This window comes from Colias croceus, chromosome 25 (assembly GCF_905220415.1).
Source record: "Colias croceus chromosome 25, ilColCroc2.1".
Lineage (NCBI taxonomy): Eukaryota > Metazoa > Arthropoda > Insecta > Lepidoptera > Pieridae > Colias > Colias croceus.
This window is the reverse complement of record NC_059561.1, coordinates 935,709-950,534: the sequence shown is the minus strand read 5'-3', so window position 1 is coordinate 950,534 and position 14,826 is coordinate 935,709. Positions and strand designations below refer to the sequence as shown.

The 14,826-nt window shown below is 32.3% G+C and overlaps 1 protein-coding gene across 1 annotated transcript in view; it reads left to right on the top strand.

Moving 5' to 3' along the window:
- The window catches only part of LOC123703149 (hemicentin-2-like), a 37,800-nt gene extending 25,972 nt beyond the window's left edge, over positions 1–11,828 (top strand). The window contains exons 6-7 of the mRNA XM_045651052.1: positions 4,768–4,946; positions 11,338–11,828. Of these exons, the coding sequence (XP_045507008.1) occupies positions 4,768–4,946; positions 11,338–11,432 (274 nt within the window). The 3' untranslated portion in view covers positions 11,433–11,828. The remainder of the gene's footprint in view (positions 1–4,767; positions 4,947–11,337) is intronic.
- Positions 11,829–14,826: the final 2,998 nt, after the last annotated feature.

Sequence of the window (14,826 nt, the reverse complement as noted above, 5' to 3'; positions counted from 1 at the left end):
AAGAAACAAATAAGAAATAACTGGTTACCTTCCAAGCTATCTTACAAGCTATGTCATAATAATATTTTTTTTATATATATTTATATTATTTTACTTCACTATACGTATATATGTTAAAACAACCTACAGTGTATAAACAATACCTTACAGAGTGATTTTATGTTAATTGATTTTTTTGTAATTCAATGAAAACAATATTAGCTATTTACCATAGTAAATGTCATAATAGTTACCACTTGGTTACCGTGGTAACCAGTAATGGATACTAAACCTATGGTAACTGATCTAAACAATTACATGTCTTATTAGATTTTACAAAACATTCCCTGTTCAAAATATATTTTCCGATGGTAAGAAGGCCTCTAAATTGCCGAGATTATTTTTAATATATTGTTGTCTTGATGCATGAGAAAAACCAGTACCAAAAATGGGCATTCTCCTTTTAAACCTAGCTGATATATCTTACAAATTTAATATCTCAGATTCGTTAATGCAATTTTTTTTAATACCCTACAAAAATAATTTTTATTTAAATCACAACAATATACCAGTCGCGCTTGAACACTCACCGTGAATGGACGTGCGTATAAAATTAACGTTAAAAATGAAAATAAAAATTCACAACGCGTTTAGGCTTCGAGAGCGCTAGCAAAACTTTATTTTTCGCCGCAATTGTAGTTCGCCATTTCGCGGGTGACTGGACATTGTTTTGTAATGGAGATGTGAAATTAAATACGTTTTTGGGAAATAAAAAATTCGGTAGTGACAAATTCTGCGTTAGAAACGGTCGACCCGAATAAACTTTATATGGCAAGGTTGACAGACATTTTATATGGATTTTATGTTATTTCTTTAAGAGATAAGCTTTTTGAGATGTATCTAAGAACGACTACAGTTGGACAAAATATAACGTTTAACTTAGTATTTTCCAGTGTTTGAATTTTACGCGAGTATTATTCATTTCGAAATTAAAATTATTAAACTCACCCCGTGCAAAGTGCATGAAACGTCGGGATGATAATATAATGAATAAATCGCCTTTAAAATCCGTTAGAATCTTTAATTTTTAAAGTCAACTTATTCTAAAAATTATTGTTCAACCCATGTCTTCGCGTTCGTGAAATAGTTACAATCATAGAACTTTATTTGTCCTTATATCAAAATTGTGATTCATCGTCTATCATTATTTCAGTTATTTCCTTTATTACTAAGTTCTAAACTAAAACCATTAGGTAAATACAAGCAAAAGAAACTCAGCATGAACGCAGCATAACCTTACAAAAACCAACTAAAAATTAATTCCAATCTAGTTCAAGACCTAAGTCCTAAACTACAGGTACACAGAAAACACACATTTAATAAAAGTTAGGTCAACTATAAAAGTACTTAAATTTACTGCGAACACGGTTCGCGAGGTCGTGTGTTGCAATTTGACAAAACAATTTCGTCTTTATTGTCCTCAAGGCACTAATAACTTTGTTTATGAGATGTTGATGTGAAAGAAACAGCTAGAGAAGTATTTTATGTTTCCTAAAGGGTAGTTAGAATGTTTCGTACCTGAGGGGGCTTTTGTGTTTTGGTAATGTTATTATTTAAGAATACTGTCTAAAGAGTTTTTTTTTTTGAGGTTACATATTTTTCAAATAGTTATTTAGTGCTCTTATGTAAACAATAAATGACTACTATTGCAGTGTAAAAATCTTGATTGATCATTAGGTACTTAGGATCATTATTATGAAATTGTAATTTGTTAATGACAGTTGTTTACAATGACAGTTTTGATTATATTTATGAAAACTTTAACTAAAACCAAATCGTTTGATACCTACTCACTAGATTAATTTGAAAAGAAATTATAAGCCATATTTTAGATATAAACTTATTGCCACAATCAATAAGTATGATAATTTAATATAGATTCTAAAAAGTAAATTTTATCTCTCTTGTTTTTATACTACAAGCTTTCATCGTCTGCTCTATACTGTATGTTAGTTTTAGAAGTAGAAATTGAAATTGGATTTTACATACAACCTTGCTATCGTTTCCATATATTTGTTGTACAAACTTCGTTTATATACACAAAATAAATGTTTGTAAGCGCGGCAGATACTAGTCAATAGACCATTTCATTTATTTGTCTATTCACTAATCTATATTCGTACTAAAAACTATGTATATCAATCCTATATTGAAACCTACAGAACGAAACTACATTATTATTTTTCAACAAAAATCTTAACCATATTTAATTGTTCAGAACCGGATAAAATTTCATTCAAACCAATAGGAAAGCACAATCTTTCAAACAAAAAATAACAAAATCGTTTCGCCCAGTAGGAAGTTCTGAGTTAACAAATCTAAAAAAAATAGTCATATTGAGAACGTTCTCCTCTTTTGAAGTCAGTTGAAATCAAGTATTCCCATATTGAAATGTACAGAACTACAAAACTACACAGCACTCTACGTCACATCTCAGCAGAGCTTTAGTAAATAGAAAATATGTCAAAAGAACATTTCTTTCCGAAGTAACATATTGCATTTTCGATATAATTTCGTTGGAAACAAAATCTCTACGAATTTCGCATTTCAACGGTCTGACAATATGTGAAATATAATAAAATGCATGTGCACGATAAAATTCAGCTGGTTCTTCTCATTATCGATATTGTTTATTCAGGGTTTTATTGAATATATTAAAATGGATAACTCGGATTGTGAGTGAAGGCGTGGGTTAAGCAATTTTCCAGTTTCATATGAATATTGAAATGTATGATGTACCTACCTACCTAACGAATTTTTCAATAATGTTTTTAAGTTTTTGAAGTGAAACTTCTTTATCGGGGTTGGAAAAAAATTTAGTGCAACATTTTTTTCGTTACGCGTGACATTTTTCCGTTACGCGCCATTTTTCTTATCCGTACCACGCGTGATTCGACGTATTTCTGTAAAGTTGCATATAGTAAATTATTTTTTGAAAATAAGGTCATAAAGAAGTTTCACTTCTTACGTGTGTACACTAGTACACGCACACATTTTTTCAATGTTATTTCTATTATATGGATAATAATAATTATCTATAATATAATAGGAAAATCATATTATAGATAGGAGAGAAATGTCGTATATTGATCAAATTACAAATCAAGTTTTTGTTTGGTTGGATGGTTGACCGCGCTAATCTTAGGAACTACCGGTTCGATTTGAAAAATTATTTAACTGTTAGATTGTCCATTCATCGAGAAAGACTATAGGTTATATATCATTATTCTAAGACCAAAAGGAGCGGAGCAATGCGAGTAAAACCACAGGGCACAGATAGTTGAAATGAGTAACGTAAACTCCCGAATCCCCAAATGTCTAGGTCTAGGTATAGTGTAGGTCACAAGCATTATACACTAGTAATCAAAGCGATCGATTCTCTTTAAAACAAGTAGGTCAGTCTCCTGTCATTCAGTGTCTACTGAGCATCGAATCTAACTCTGTAGTATGCTTTAGTAGGCTTTCGTGTAAACTAAGATAGTACTTATGTCATATTATACCTATAGCACTAATCTATACTAATATTATAAAGCTGTAGAGTTTGTTTGTTTGAACGCGCTTATTCCAGGAACTACTGGTCCGATTTGAAAAATTCTTTCGGTGTTAGATAGCCGATTTATCGAGGAAGGCTATAATTTTTATATAAAGATATATATTATTATAATCACGCTAAGACCAACAGGAGCGGAGCAATTCGGGTGAAACCGCAGAGAACAGCTACTTATATAAATAAATCGTTCTCGAAAAATTCAGATGCGTTCTTTTTCCAATATTAACATTACCGCTTTTTTCATTTCGTTCGTTTGTATATTTTTTTAACAATTTCGAGTTCTATTTAAGCCGCGTTAAAGTTTTAAAATAGCAATATACGTCAAACAAAAACAGTCCATTTATTTGGCTATGCGAAATGATCTTTTTATTAAGACAGATGAACGGACTGTCCTTCTCAAGGTTGATAGTTATTGCCATTCCTGAGCCCGGATTATATTCAGGGACCGTGCGATTCATATTTATACGTATCTTATTATATAAGGTTATGATATTCTTATCTGGGTAATATCTGTGTCTCCACTAGTTTGTCTTGATTAAGGCCTGATGGAGTACTATGTGTTGAATATAATGTTGCGTATCTGTGGAATCGTCTATAGTTTATTAATAAATTCTAAATCTGTATAAAACACCTGTTATAAATAGCTAAGAGCTACTCATGAAAACAATAACTAGGTAATGAAACAAGCAACATATCTATGATATATTTAGGTTAATGACGAAGTGCAAATGTAACGCGATAATATGAAGAACACGCGAGCGAAGCGAGCGAAAAGCTAGTGTTGAATAAACGTGCAAAATGATACTACTACTCATTATAAAACCTATTACATCACCCTAACAAAAACTACGGCATAAAGCGCTGAAAACGTACACACAAAAAATTCAATGTTCATCATTCAAATAGAAGCGGATACAAATCTAACCAGAAATTTGAAAATCCTTTCATTCTCAAGTTATAAGTGATGTGACAAACTAAAAGAATATTAAAAGCCGGAAGCAAAGCTGCGGGTGAAAAGCTAGTTGAATAAACTTACAACACAAATTACTGCTCATTATAAAGTACTATTTTCGATCACTAGTACTACTTGCTTAATGTTTATTATGAATTACATCGCAAATAGATAGCGCACAGACAAAAAATCTTCATCATCGATTTTATTTATTTATCATCACCAGGTACCACAACAGCCGAATGATAAACTACGACGTAGAGCGCGGTATAAACGTAACGACGGACGCGGAGCAGCGCGTGTCCGACTTGCTCATACCGGCCGCGAGCGCGGCGCACGCGGGCAACTACACGTGCGTGCCCAACAACGCAGTGCCCGCTAGCATCTATGTGCATATATTTAATGGTGAGTCGGTATAGATAGAAGTTGGTATAGAATATAGAAAATTATTACCATTTATAGTATTTGCGTGTACCTGATAAACTACATAGAGCGTGGTATTCAGTCACCACAGAAGCTCTTACATATTTTTAATTGGTAGTTTTTAATTGGTAGGAGGAGGGAATGTGAATGGAAGAAATAAATTGAATTGTATGTGTAATGAGAAAGTGCTTTCTTGTATGATATAATATTATTTCGGCCTTTCCTGTACATAATAGTTGTAATACTTTGACTTTTTAAGAATATTTTTCAAAATGTTCAACAGTTATTATCCTAATCCAAATGGAAGCGAATCCAACAAACCAAAACCATTAAGTATATTCCGTTCAGTCTTTCTTGAGTTATGAGTAGTGTCATTAACACGACTTTCCTTTGTGTAAAATTATTAAGGCTAAAATAACTTTCATTACAAAATGTCTAACTATGTAGATTGGGATTAAAAAACCTGACGAATTCATTAAAGAACTATAACATGATGCTTTTGCAAAAACACAATTTTCGGGAAAAATATTAATGTAAATGTACACAAAAATAGAACACAACAAACACCAGTGTAACAATTAAAACATGAGTCGCACTCAGCAATTGAATTTGGAACAGAAGGACTTCGCGCTAAGATCTTTTGCGCACTAATTGCGACGCTAAGCGTCCGTGGCCCAGTTTTAAACGCTCATAACATTGCGTGTATCAAATTTAAAATAAAAGAAAATATGAAAAATCTATATTATAAAAGTTGTTCCTCAAAAAACAATCTACAAAAATGGTATGACATAATTTCTTCGTAAAATGAAAAAAAAAGTTTTATTGAAAAATATAAATAGCTCTAATTTCTGAACATTTTCGCTCATAACTTTTTTATTTATAGTTCTACGACAAAAAGTTACTGGACCAAAGTTGTAGAGAATTTAATTTGCAACAAATAATGTTAACAATTTTTTTTTATCAGATTAATAGTTTAAGAGATATGTCTTAAAAACCATATTAACCGCTATTTTCAAGATGGCGGCCGTGGGACGAGGGTGGCGACCCCACAAACTTGGTGATAGCTTCACACTAACCCCCCCTACACACCAAAAAAATAAAATTGCGTCCTCTAAAAAACGCAACCCCAAATGTAACTTTTCAATGGACTACTACTAAATATCTTATTCTTATATCAATTGAATACTAAAAAAAGAAATAATAAAACCTGTAATATGCCAATTATGAAAATAAAGAAAAGAATAAGTTTTTGAACAATAGCATAAGCCGCGGGCGGTAAGCTAATGTTTTATAATATAAAGAAAAGTTGTAGGCTCTATTTTACCACTATAATATCAAGAAGGCTTTCCATTTTTGTTAATTTTCGCAAAAACCTATTTTATTTCGTTTTCATTTAGTATCATTTCATTGTATTGAAAATTTGCCGAATTCAATTTAAATTATCATTATTTTATCAATGCTGATGCAAATATTATCAGTTATCTTATAAAATATTAAATGAGCTTTATTTCGTATAATTTATTGGAATGTTTATTAAACTGTGTTCTAATTTATTAAATGAATGACTGAATATGTGTGTGATAAGCTTTTCATAGAAAAATGATAATCTAGTTAATATTAAGATTATTATGTACTATTATTATAAATGCTAAATTTGGCAAGGACGAGTGGATCGGATTTGAATTAAATGTTGGTACAGAAATAAATTTTAATCTGGATTAGCGCAATTGTTTAAAGTATTATGGAAATCTGTTTAGCAATTATACAGTACTCTATCTTAATATCTTAATATATATTATAAAGGCGAAAGTTTGTAAGTATGGATGTATGGATGTTTGTTACTCTTTCACTAAAAACTACTGAACGGATTACAATGAAATTTAGCACACATGTAGGGGGTAACTTGGATTAACACATAGGATAGTTTTTATCCCGGAAATCCCACGGGAACGGGAACTATGCGGGTTTTCCTTTGCAAACGCGGGCGAAGCCGCGGGCGGAAATCTACTTACATAATATGGCTTTACTGGATCTAAATAAAATTTGATACAGATATATGTAAATTAAAGTAACCTGTATGTTATTATAGATATAGTTTTATCCATATCCGCGAGTAAATTAGTTAGTTACTATTTTAAGAAGCCGTAAAGATTTATACAATACTAGCTTTCCGTCCGCGGCTTTGTCCGCGTAATCAAAGAAACACCCTAATAGTTCACGTTCCCGTTACATTTTCAGGATAAAATCTATACTTTATCATTTTTTAGATCTCAAGCTATCTCTGTACCTAATTTCATCAAAATCGGTTTAGTGGTTGAAGCGTGAAGAAGGGTCATACAGAGTAACTTTCATTTATATAAGTAAGTTAGGATAACAATTACAACAAAAAACTACAGACAGTATCATATTACTAGCTGTGCCCTGCGGTTTTACCCGCAGTGCTCCACTCCTGCGTCTTAGCGTGATGGTATATAGCCTATAGCCATCCTTGATAAATACTTCTACTTGCTATCTAACACTGAAGGAACTTTTCAAATCGGACCAGTAGTTCCTGAGATTAGCGCTTTCAAACAAACTCTTCAGCTTTATAATATTAGTATAGATTATAATATAAGTATAGATTCGTAACATACTATACTTATGAAACATTAAACCAAAGTCACAATATTTTCATGTAAGCTTACACAATCCGAGCAGAAATATTTTTGTCTAAACGTAGCCGTAGATGCAATACCGTTGACGATTTCATCTCTTAAAGTGGATCACATGGAACGTCTTGGATTACACAACTATTTTGTTCACCTCGCCCGGTACCGATAGCAACGTCATTTTGTTGAATTTGATATTTAGATTTTATGGCATTCGGCTGTATAAATATAAATTTTCACAAGGCGGGATTCGAAGCCGTTTCCTTTTCCCGCCAATCCGTAAAATAAAATTAAATAATAACATATTTTTGTTAAAGTGGGTAGTTTTGGAAAGAGAATATTTTTGCAGCGTTTTATTAAATTGCTGTTGCTAATGAAAATTGTATATTGTTAGTGCTTAAATGAAACACATTTTTAAGAATACGGGGTCTTGGATTACACAACTATATTTTTTTCACCTTGGCTGGTAGGGATAGCAACATAATTTCATTAACGTTTGGATTACGTGGGTAGTTTTGATAATGAAATATTTTGTAGCGTTTATTGAATTGCTATTTTTGTTACTATTAAATTAAGCTTAATATGACTGGTAGTTCAATTTTTTTTTCATGCAATTTATATATAAATAGTATTAATGTATTGTTCGACTACAGGCCCATGTTGAAAAAGTTATGGGCCATTTGACTTATCTAGAACGATATAAGAGCATAAAATAATCAGATACAGCACTATGCCATCACTTGTAAGCTGTCCAACGGAGTGCAGATGAGAATTCGATAGTACAGGTAGATATTTTTTCCCTTGTCTCCATGATTTTTGTACGCGTTTCGTACGTAAATAAATTCGCATAACGTTTTCCTATTTTTCATGTAAAACATTTTAAACAAAAATTAATTTTCCCACACAATTATTTTGCTGGCCGTACTTCTCTGAAATTATCTCGAGGTTGCAATTTATAATACGTTTCTTAAAGCGGCCCCCAAGTCTTCCCTTCCAATTTTCTACCTAAGAAAGATTAAATTGCTTAAATCTAGAACATTTTGTGGCGACTCGAGTCATACAACAGTTTAAAATTCGATTAGGACTTACATTTATAAACAGCTTTAACGGTTTTTATTTGCTCTTTAAAGTGAAGTCCCATGTCCCCTAGTAGGATAAGGGGCAGATGCATTATACATCTGTTTCACTGATTGATTTTCTTTAGGGACAAGTAGGTGATCAGCCTTCTGTGTCCTACCAGACCAAGACATTTTTTTTTCTTGGTCTCCACCGGGAATCGAAGCCAATCGGTGCTACGCTCACGCGACAACCACTGTACCAAGGAGGCGGTCAGCATCGCAGTCATTTATCTGCTCTTTGGTATAATGTTTATCGTAAGCGAACGGAGAGGTCGTGGGTTCGATCGCTGATGAGGATGCAATTTGATAATGCAATTTCTTGTATAAGATAAGTAAGTATATTTACAAAGATGCTTTCCGAATTGGTGGTAAATTTTATGACGATTTAAAAGTGCGTTTATAAGAAGTCTTATTGAATAAATAAATGCTTGAATTTGAAGAGTTAAACTTTGTACGTGAAATATTATTTTTCCAAACTACTTTCAGCATAATCCATACATTAATATTATAAATTAGAAAGTAACTCTGTCTGTCTGTCTGTTACTCAATCACGCCTTAACTACTGAACCAATTTGCATGAAATTTGGTATAGATATATTTTAATACCCGCGAAAGGACATATAGGATAGGTTTTATCCCGGAAATCCCAGGGGAACGGGAACTATGCGGGTTTTTCTTTGACTGCGCGGGCGAAGCCGCGGGTGGAAAGCTAGTGTTTAAATATCAAAAATACGTACTTTCAAATGATTAATATGAACTTACGTTTAAAGATTGTTAAGAACATAATATAATTTGACCTTATAAATTACATCCTGTATTTTAGCTCAGAAAAATTAGTCGGCCCTACGACCCTTTTAAATTGAGTGGCCGAGTTTTTAATTAAATCGATCCTAAGGACCTATTAGGTACTCGGAAGGGTTAAGCGGTAGATAGGTTATGTAATTTACTAGAAAATTGCCTCGTGTATTAGTTTGGCTATTTTTAACTGTAATTGACTTACTCTGAAGCTCTTGAATTTTAACGAAGATAATTTTGATACTCAATTTGGTTTCAATCATGTGTACGCCCACGTTAATATGTTTTTGATGTAGAAAATTTTCACGAACTGATAATATGAGGTTTCATACGTGTTACTAATTGTTAAGAAGAATTAATTAATTCATCCATAAATATTTCAATTTTACTTTAAGTACTTTATTCTGAAAAAATAAGATCAAGTTAAACTGCAAGTTTTAATAAATTCGTTTGTGACTATCAAAGTTAACTTATTTTGCTCTACGATGGACCAAAAATTTAAGTTCTTTGAGAAAATTAATATTATTCTAATCGAATTTTGAAGGAACCAAATAATGTGTTATTTATTAAAATACATGCCACGAATAGCATATCCATACTAATATTATAAAATGCGAAAGTAACTCTGTCCGTCTGTCTGTTACTCAATCACGCCTAAACTACTGAACCAATTTTCATGAAATTTGGTATGGAGATATTTTGATACCCGAGAAAGGACATAGGCTACTTTTTATCCCGGGAAAGTGACGCAATCCCGGAAATCACACGGGAACGGGAACTATGCGGGTTTTTCTTTGACTGCGCGGGCGAAGCCGCAGGCGGAAACCTAGTAATAGATAAATTAGTCATTTCTATCTACTAACTCTGTCAACTCTTTTTTAACCCTATAATTTGTCCAGCAAAAGTACCAAGACGAATATTTCGAATTCCCTTAACAAGTTGAACTTTTCAAAGTGCACAATTGGAGTAAAATGCCACAAGACATTGTTAGCAGCACCTCAGTGAGTCGGAAGTTATACTGACTTCGAAGTTTTCATGAACTTTAGTGAGGACTTTGGAAGTTTGAGAGAAAGTGCAACAGATTTTTTTAAATATACATTGAATTATGAAGTATTGAAAAGTACAGATTTGATAAAAAAGTGTGTGCCGAGCACAGGTACCTATCAGAAGTGAAACTTCATTGGCAAGATACCAAAATTGTCGCCTTACTCCATGACGTGACGGTATTGCCATAACACGACCTTGAAATTGTACTCTCAACGCGTCTAAAGAAGTGTTTCTTCAAAAATTGTTAAAAGAAAAGAGAAAATCGTGTTACTTAACTCACTTATAACTCAAGAACGGCTGAATGAGTTTTGATATTTTGTGGTTGGTTGGATTTTTCTCCCCATTAAACAAAACTATATAAAAGAGAAAAACTATCTAACGAGGGGAGCTGGGGCGGACAGTTTGTTTATTATAAAACGAATGACAAACCGCTCTTCTAAGTTTACAATTTTCTGTTATTTTTACCCGACTGCGATGGGAGTGTTATGTTTTTTCAAGTGCATGTATGTATGATTGTATGTATATTTATTTGGCACACTTTAGAGCCAAAACGGCTCGTCATATTTTTATGTGAGTGGCGTCTAAATTTGCAGTCGGGTGTTGTTTTACAGTAGTAAATATTTTATGTTGTACCCACTTAAGAATTTGCAGTCGAGTTTTTTGTTATTATAATAACATATTATTGTTATTGTTAAAAGTACCATATTCACCAAAACTAACGTTAACATAATACATTATCTGTGCTAACGTACAACTTTGTTTCAGGTGAAAACCCAGCGGCCATGCAGTCGTCATCGCCCAGTTACATCCACAACATTCACAGCCTGTACACAATACTAGTTCTAAACATACTACGGTGACAATTAGATTAAGCACACTAATTTGTAATCTATTCCCTAGTTATAAAGTCCATTTTCGCGAGACAAACATCGATTGCTCCGCTCCCTTTGTCACCGACGATTCGTAACTCGCATGTTAATTTGAAATGTGCTTGCGTTTTAAAATGTTAAAACGGACTTAACTTTTCACTGCAATTCAGGCGTTCGTTTAGAAATAAATACCGCAGCCATTAACACATTTCGCTTTTATTTATGTCGCATGTAGGACGAAGTTTATGACTGTTTCATACAAATTATGCGTTTGCTCGTTTGTTGCGGATTTGTTAAATGACGGTGTGTACACGCTTTTTATTTAAAATGACTACGATAAAGGGAAATTATTAAAATGAAAAAGTTTAATAACAAATGATTTGTTACTTGCACTCACTATAAACATGATACATATTTCAAACTGTGTTTGTGTGTCTCGTAGTATTAATGCGAATAACTAAAACAAAATACTGATAGTATTGTTCACTAACAATTACGTCAAATGTTTACTTTTGAAAATATCCTAATAAATAAAAAAATTATATAAGGCAAAAAAAAATACCTACGTTACCTACCCACTACCTTAATTATTATGTAATTTATTTAGTAAAACTTTATTCACACGCTATTTTCTATTGTAAAAATTCTTTATTTAATATCAGCTTTCCAAAATATACATAAATCCAAACAAAAGCTACATTATCAGTGAATAAACTAGATCCTATTAATTCCTTGTAACACAACCCACGCGAGTAAAACCGCAGAGCGCAACTAGTAAAAATAATTACACGAATTCGTGAAATAAACGAAAAAGGTCTTTCATTGTGGATTCGAATCATGTACAAAACGGGAAAAATAAAGGAGGCTATCGGAAAAATACAATTACTTTTATTTGATCACGAACTTGCGAATTCGGACCGCTTTTGACATGATATCACATTTTTTTTTTCACTCGATTGCCAAAATAACATTCTATGGATGCCAATATACTTAGATTGTCATCCGAGTACAAATATTGAGATTAAAATAGTTTTTTTAGTCTTTATTTTGCATATAGGTACTATATGTTGACTAAATTCTTTTACATATATTTAACTTTAATTATTATGGCCAGCGTGGTAGGATATGGCCTGTACCCTCATAGAAGGCTTGTGTACCAGCAGTGGGAACGTATATGATCTGATGATGATGAACCTTTATATTCCTTATTTATATTTTTAGGTCATTCGATAGTGTTATACAAGATGAAATGAAAATATTTTTATTCACTGAAACGTTTAACAATGGTGTTTAAAAATTTCGTCATGATGAATTCCGCTATACTTAAAAAGGTATTAAATTATATCCAAACCCTACTAAAAGTATAAGGGTAAAAGGACATTGTATACCTTTTAAAATCGACCATACCCAAAGCATCATATAAGAAAAAAATTCATACTTTATGCATAGAAATTTTTCATCGCTACAACACAATATGTATGAATATAAAAGTTAATATCCTATTCATAGAATCACGTAAGGCTCATAAATAAAGTCTTAGCGAGACCCTCATATTAATAAATGATGTTTCTTGACAGTCATATTATTTTCGTAAAGAATTCTTTCACTACCCGCAACTTGCGGCTTTACTCGCGTAATAAGGAACAAAAAACACACAATAAATGCGAAAAATAATATTTAGTGGTAAGCTATATCATTTTCACTATTCGACCTAAATAGTGAAAATGATATAGCCTATATGTTACTCTGTAATAATATTTTCTACCAGCGAAAGTATTGTCAAAAGCAGTGTAGTTATTATATTATTATATATTTGTATTATTGAGTATATCCATTAAAACAGTTATAAATTATAATATAAAGGCGCAAATTACCAATCAGAGCTTTGGTATTTATTAATTTTTTAGATTTGACATGATTTTCGAATTACAATTGAATAGGTTCAGGTGTTTTTCAGTGAAAAATATTTTTTGCTTTAAAAAAGAAAAAAACCCAGCAATTACTCTTTTGAGAACGATTGCAAAAATGCGTAATGAGTTTTTGTTCACATAATAAACTAACTCCACATGGAGAACCCTACAAATTCCTTAAACATTTGAATAGTTCGTCACCCATAAAGGGTGTGACCTACATTGTTTAATCCTCTATAAGATGTATAGTTATTTATATCCAACGGAGCTCGCGGTTTCACCCACTTAATTGAAATAGAATTAAATTTCAATAATTAATGAGCATTTGACGGATACACAATCAGTTTTATGAACCCTGGAATGCCATAGATTAGGCTCAAACAACTTTCAAATAAGCTCTTTAGCGAGTTCGAGGAAATTTCACACTACAAAAAATATTTATTTAATTTGACTATCCTTAAACTTTCTAGGTAAAAATACGAATCGATTCGTCGTAATTCCCGGACAGGGCTGATATATGATATAAAAAATTACATGTGAACTAGACTAATTGGCCATTTGAAACAATATTTGGCTGACCGGTTGGCTTTGTTCGTAGTGACACTGCCTTCCAAGCCAGAGGTCGTGGGTTCGATTCCCACCCAGGGCAAATATTTGTGTGGTGAACATATTTATTTGCTCTGTGTCTGGGTGTTAATTATCTTATATAAGTGTTTATTTCAAATTATGTATGTTTATCAGCCATCTGGTTTCCATAACAATATGTTTACTATTTTAAAACACAAAACTATCTCAAAAATCACATTTATTACATTTATCCGTCAAACAACAAACTAGTCCCAAAGAACAATATCATCAAGACCCTCAATTTGAAAATAAACTAATGAGCACGGGTTCATTCAATAAACTTTAATCTTTCTAATTAGTTTCGTTGAATTCCAAGCTCCAAAACATTAATTAGAACCAATACGGATTGAGCATTCGTTAAAATCATTACCGTTCATCCTATTATCGTTCATTGAATGGCATAACTATCTGGTTACAAGTGGAGCAAACCGCTTTCAAAATGGTCTCATTACTACGTAATTGGTATACTAATGGATACACACAGACAAACTTATCGTACGGCTTGGCTTGAGCGAGTTTTGCTTGCTCTGCAAATCAATTTAGAAGATTGATTGATTTGAAAAGAAACTACCTACTGTTAGAAAATAAATGTTACATTAATAGAAATAATACAAATGCTTTAAATTATACGATAAATATAATAGAAAAAAGAGCGTGTGTTCCGTGCACACGTATCAAAAATAAAACTTCTTTGACAAGATTCAAAGATGCCAAAATCGTCGCCTCTCCATGACGTGACGGTATTGTCTTGACGTGACCTTGAAATTTTACTCTCAACGCGCCTACAGAAGTTTCTCGTCAAGATTTTTAATATAATCTTTGACAGAACCACAACAAAACTAAATTAA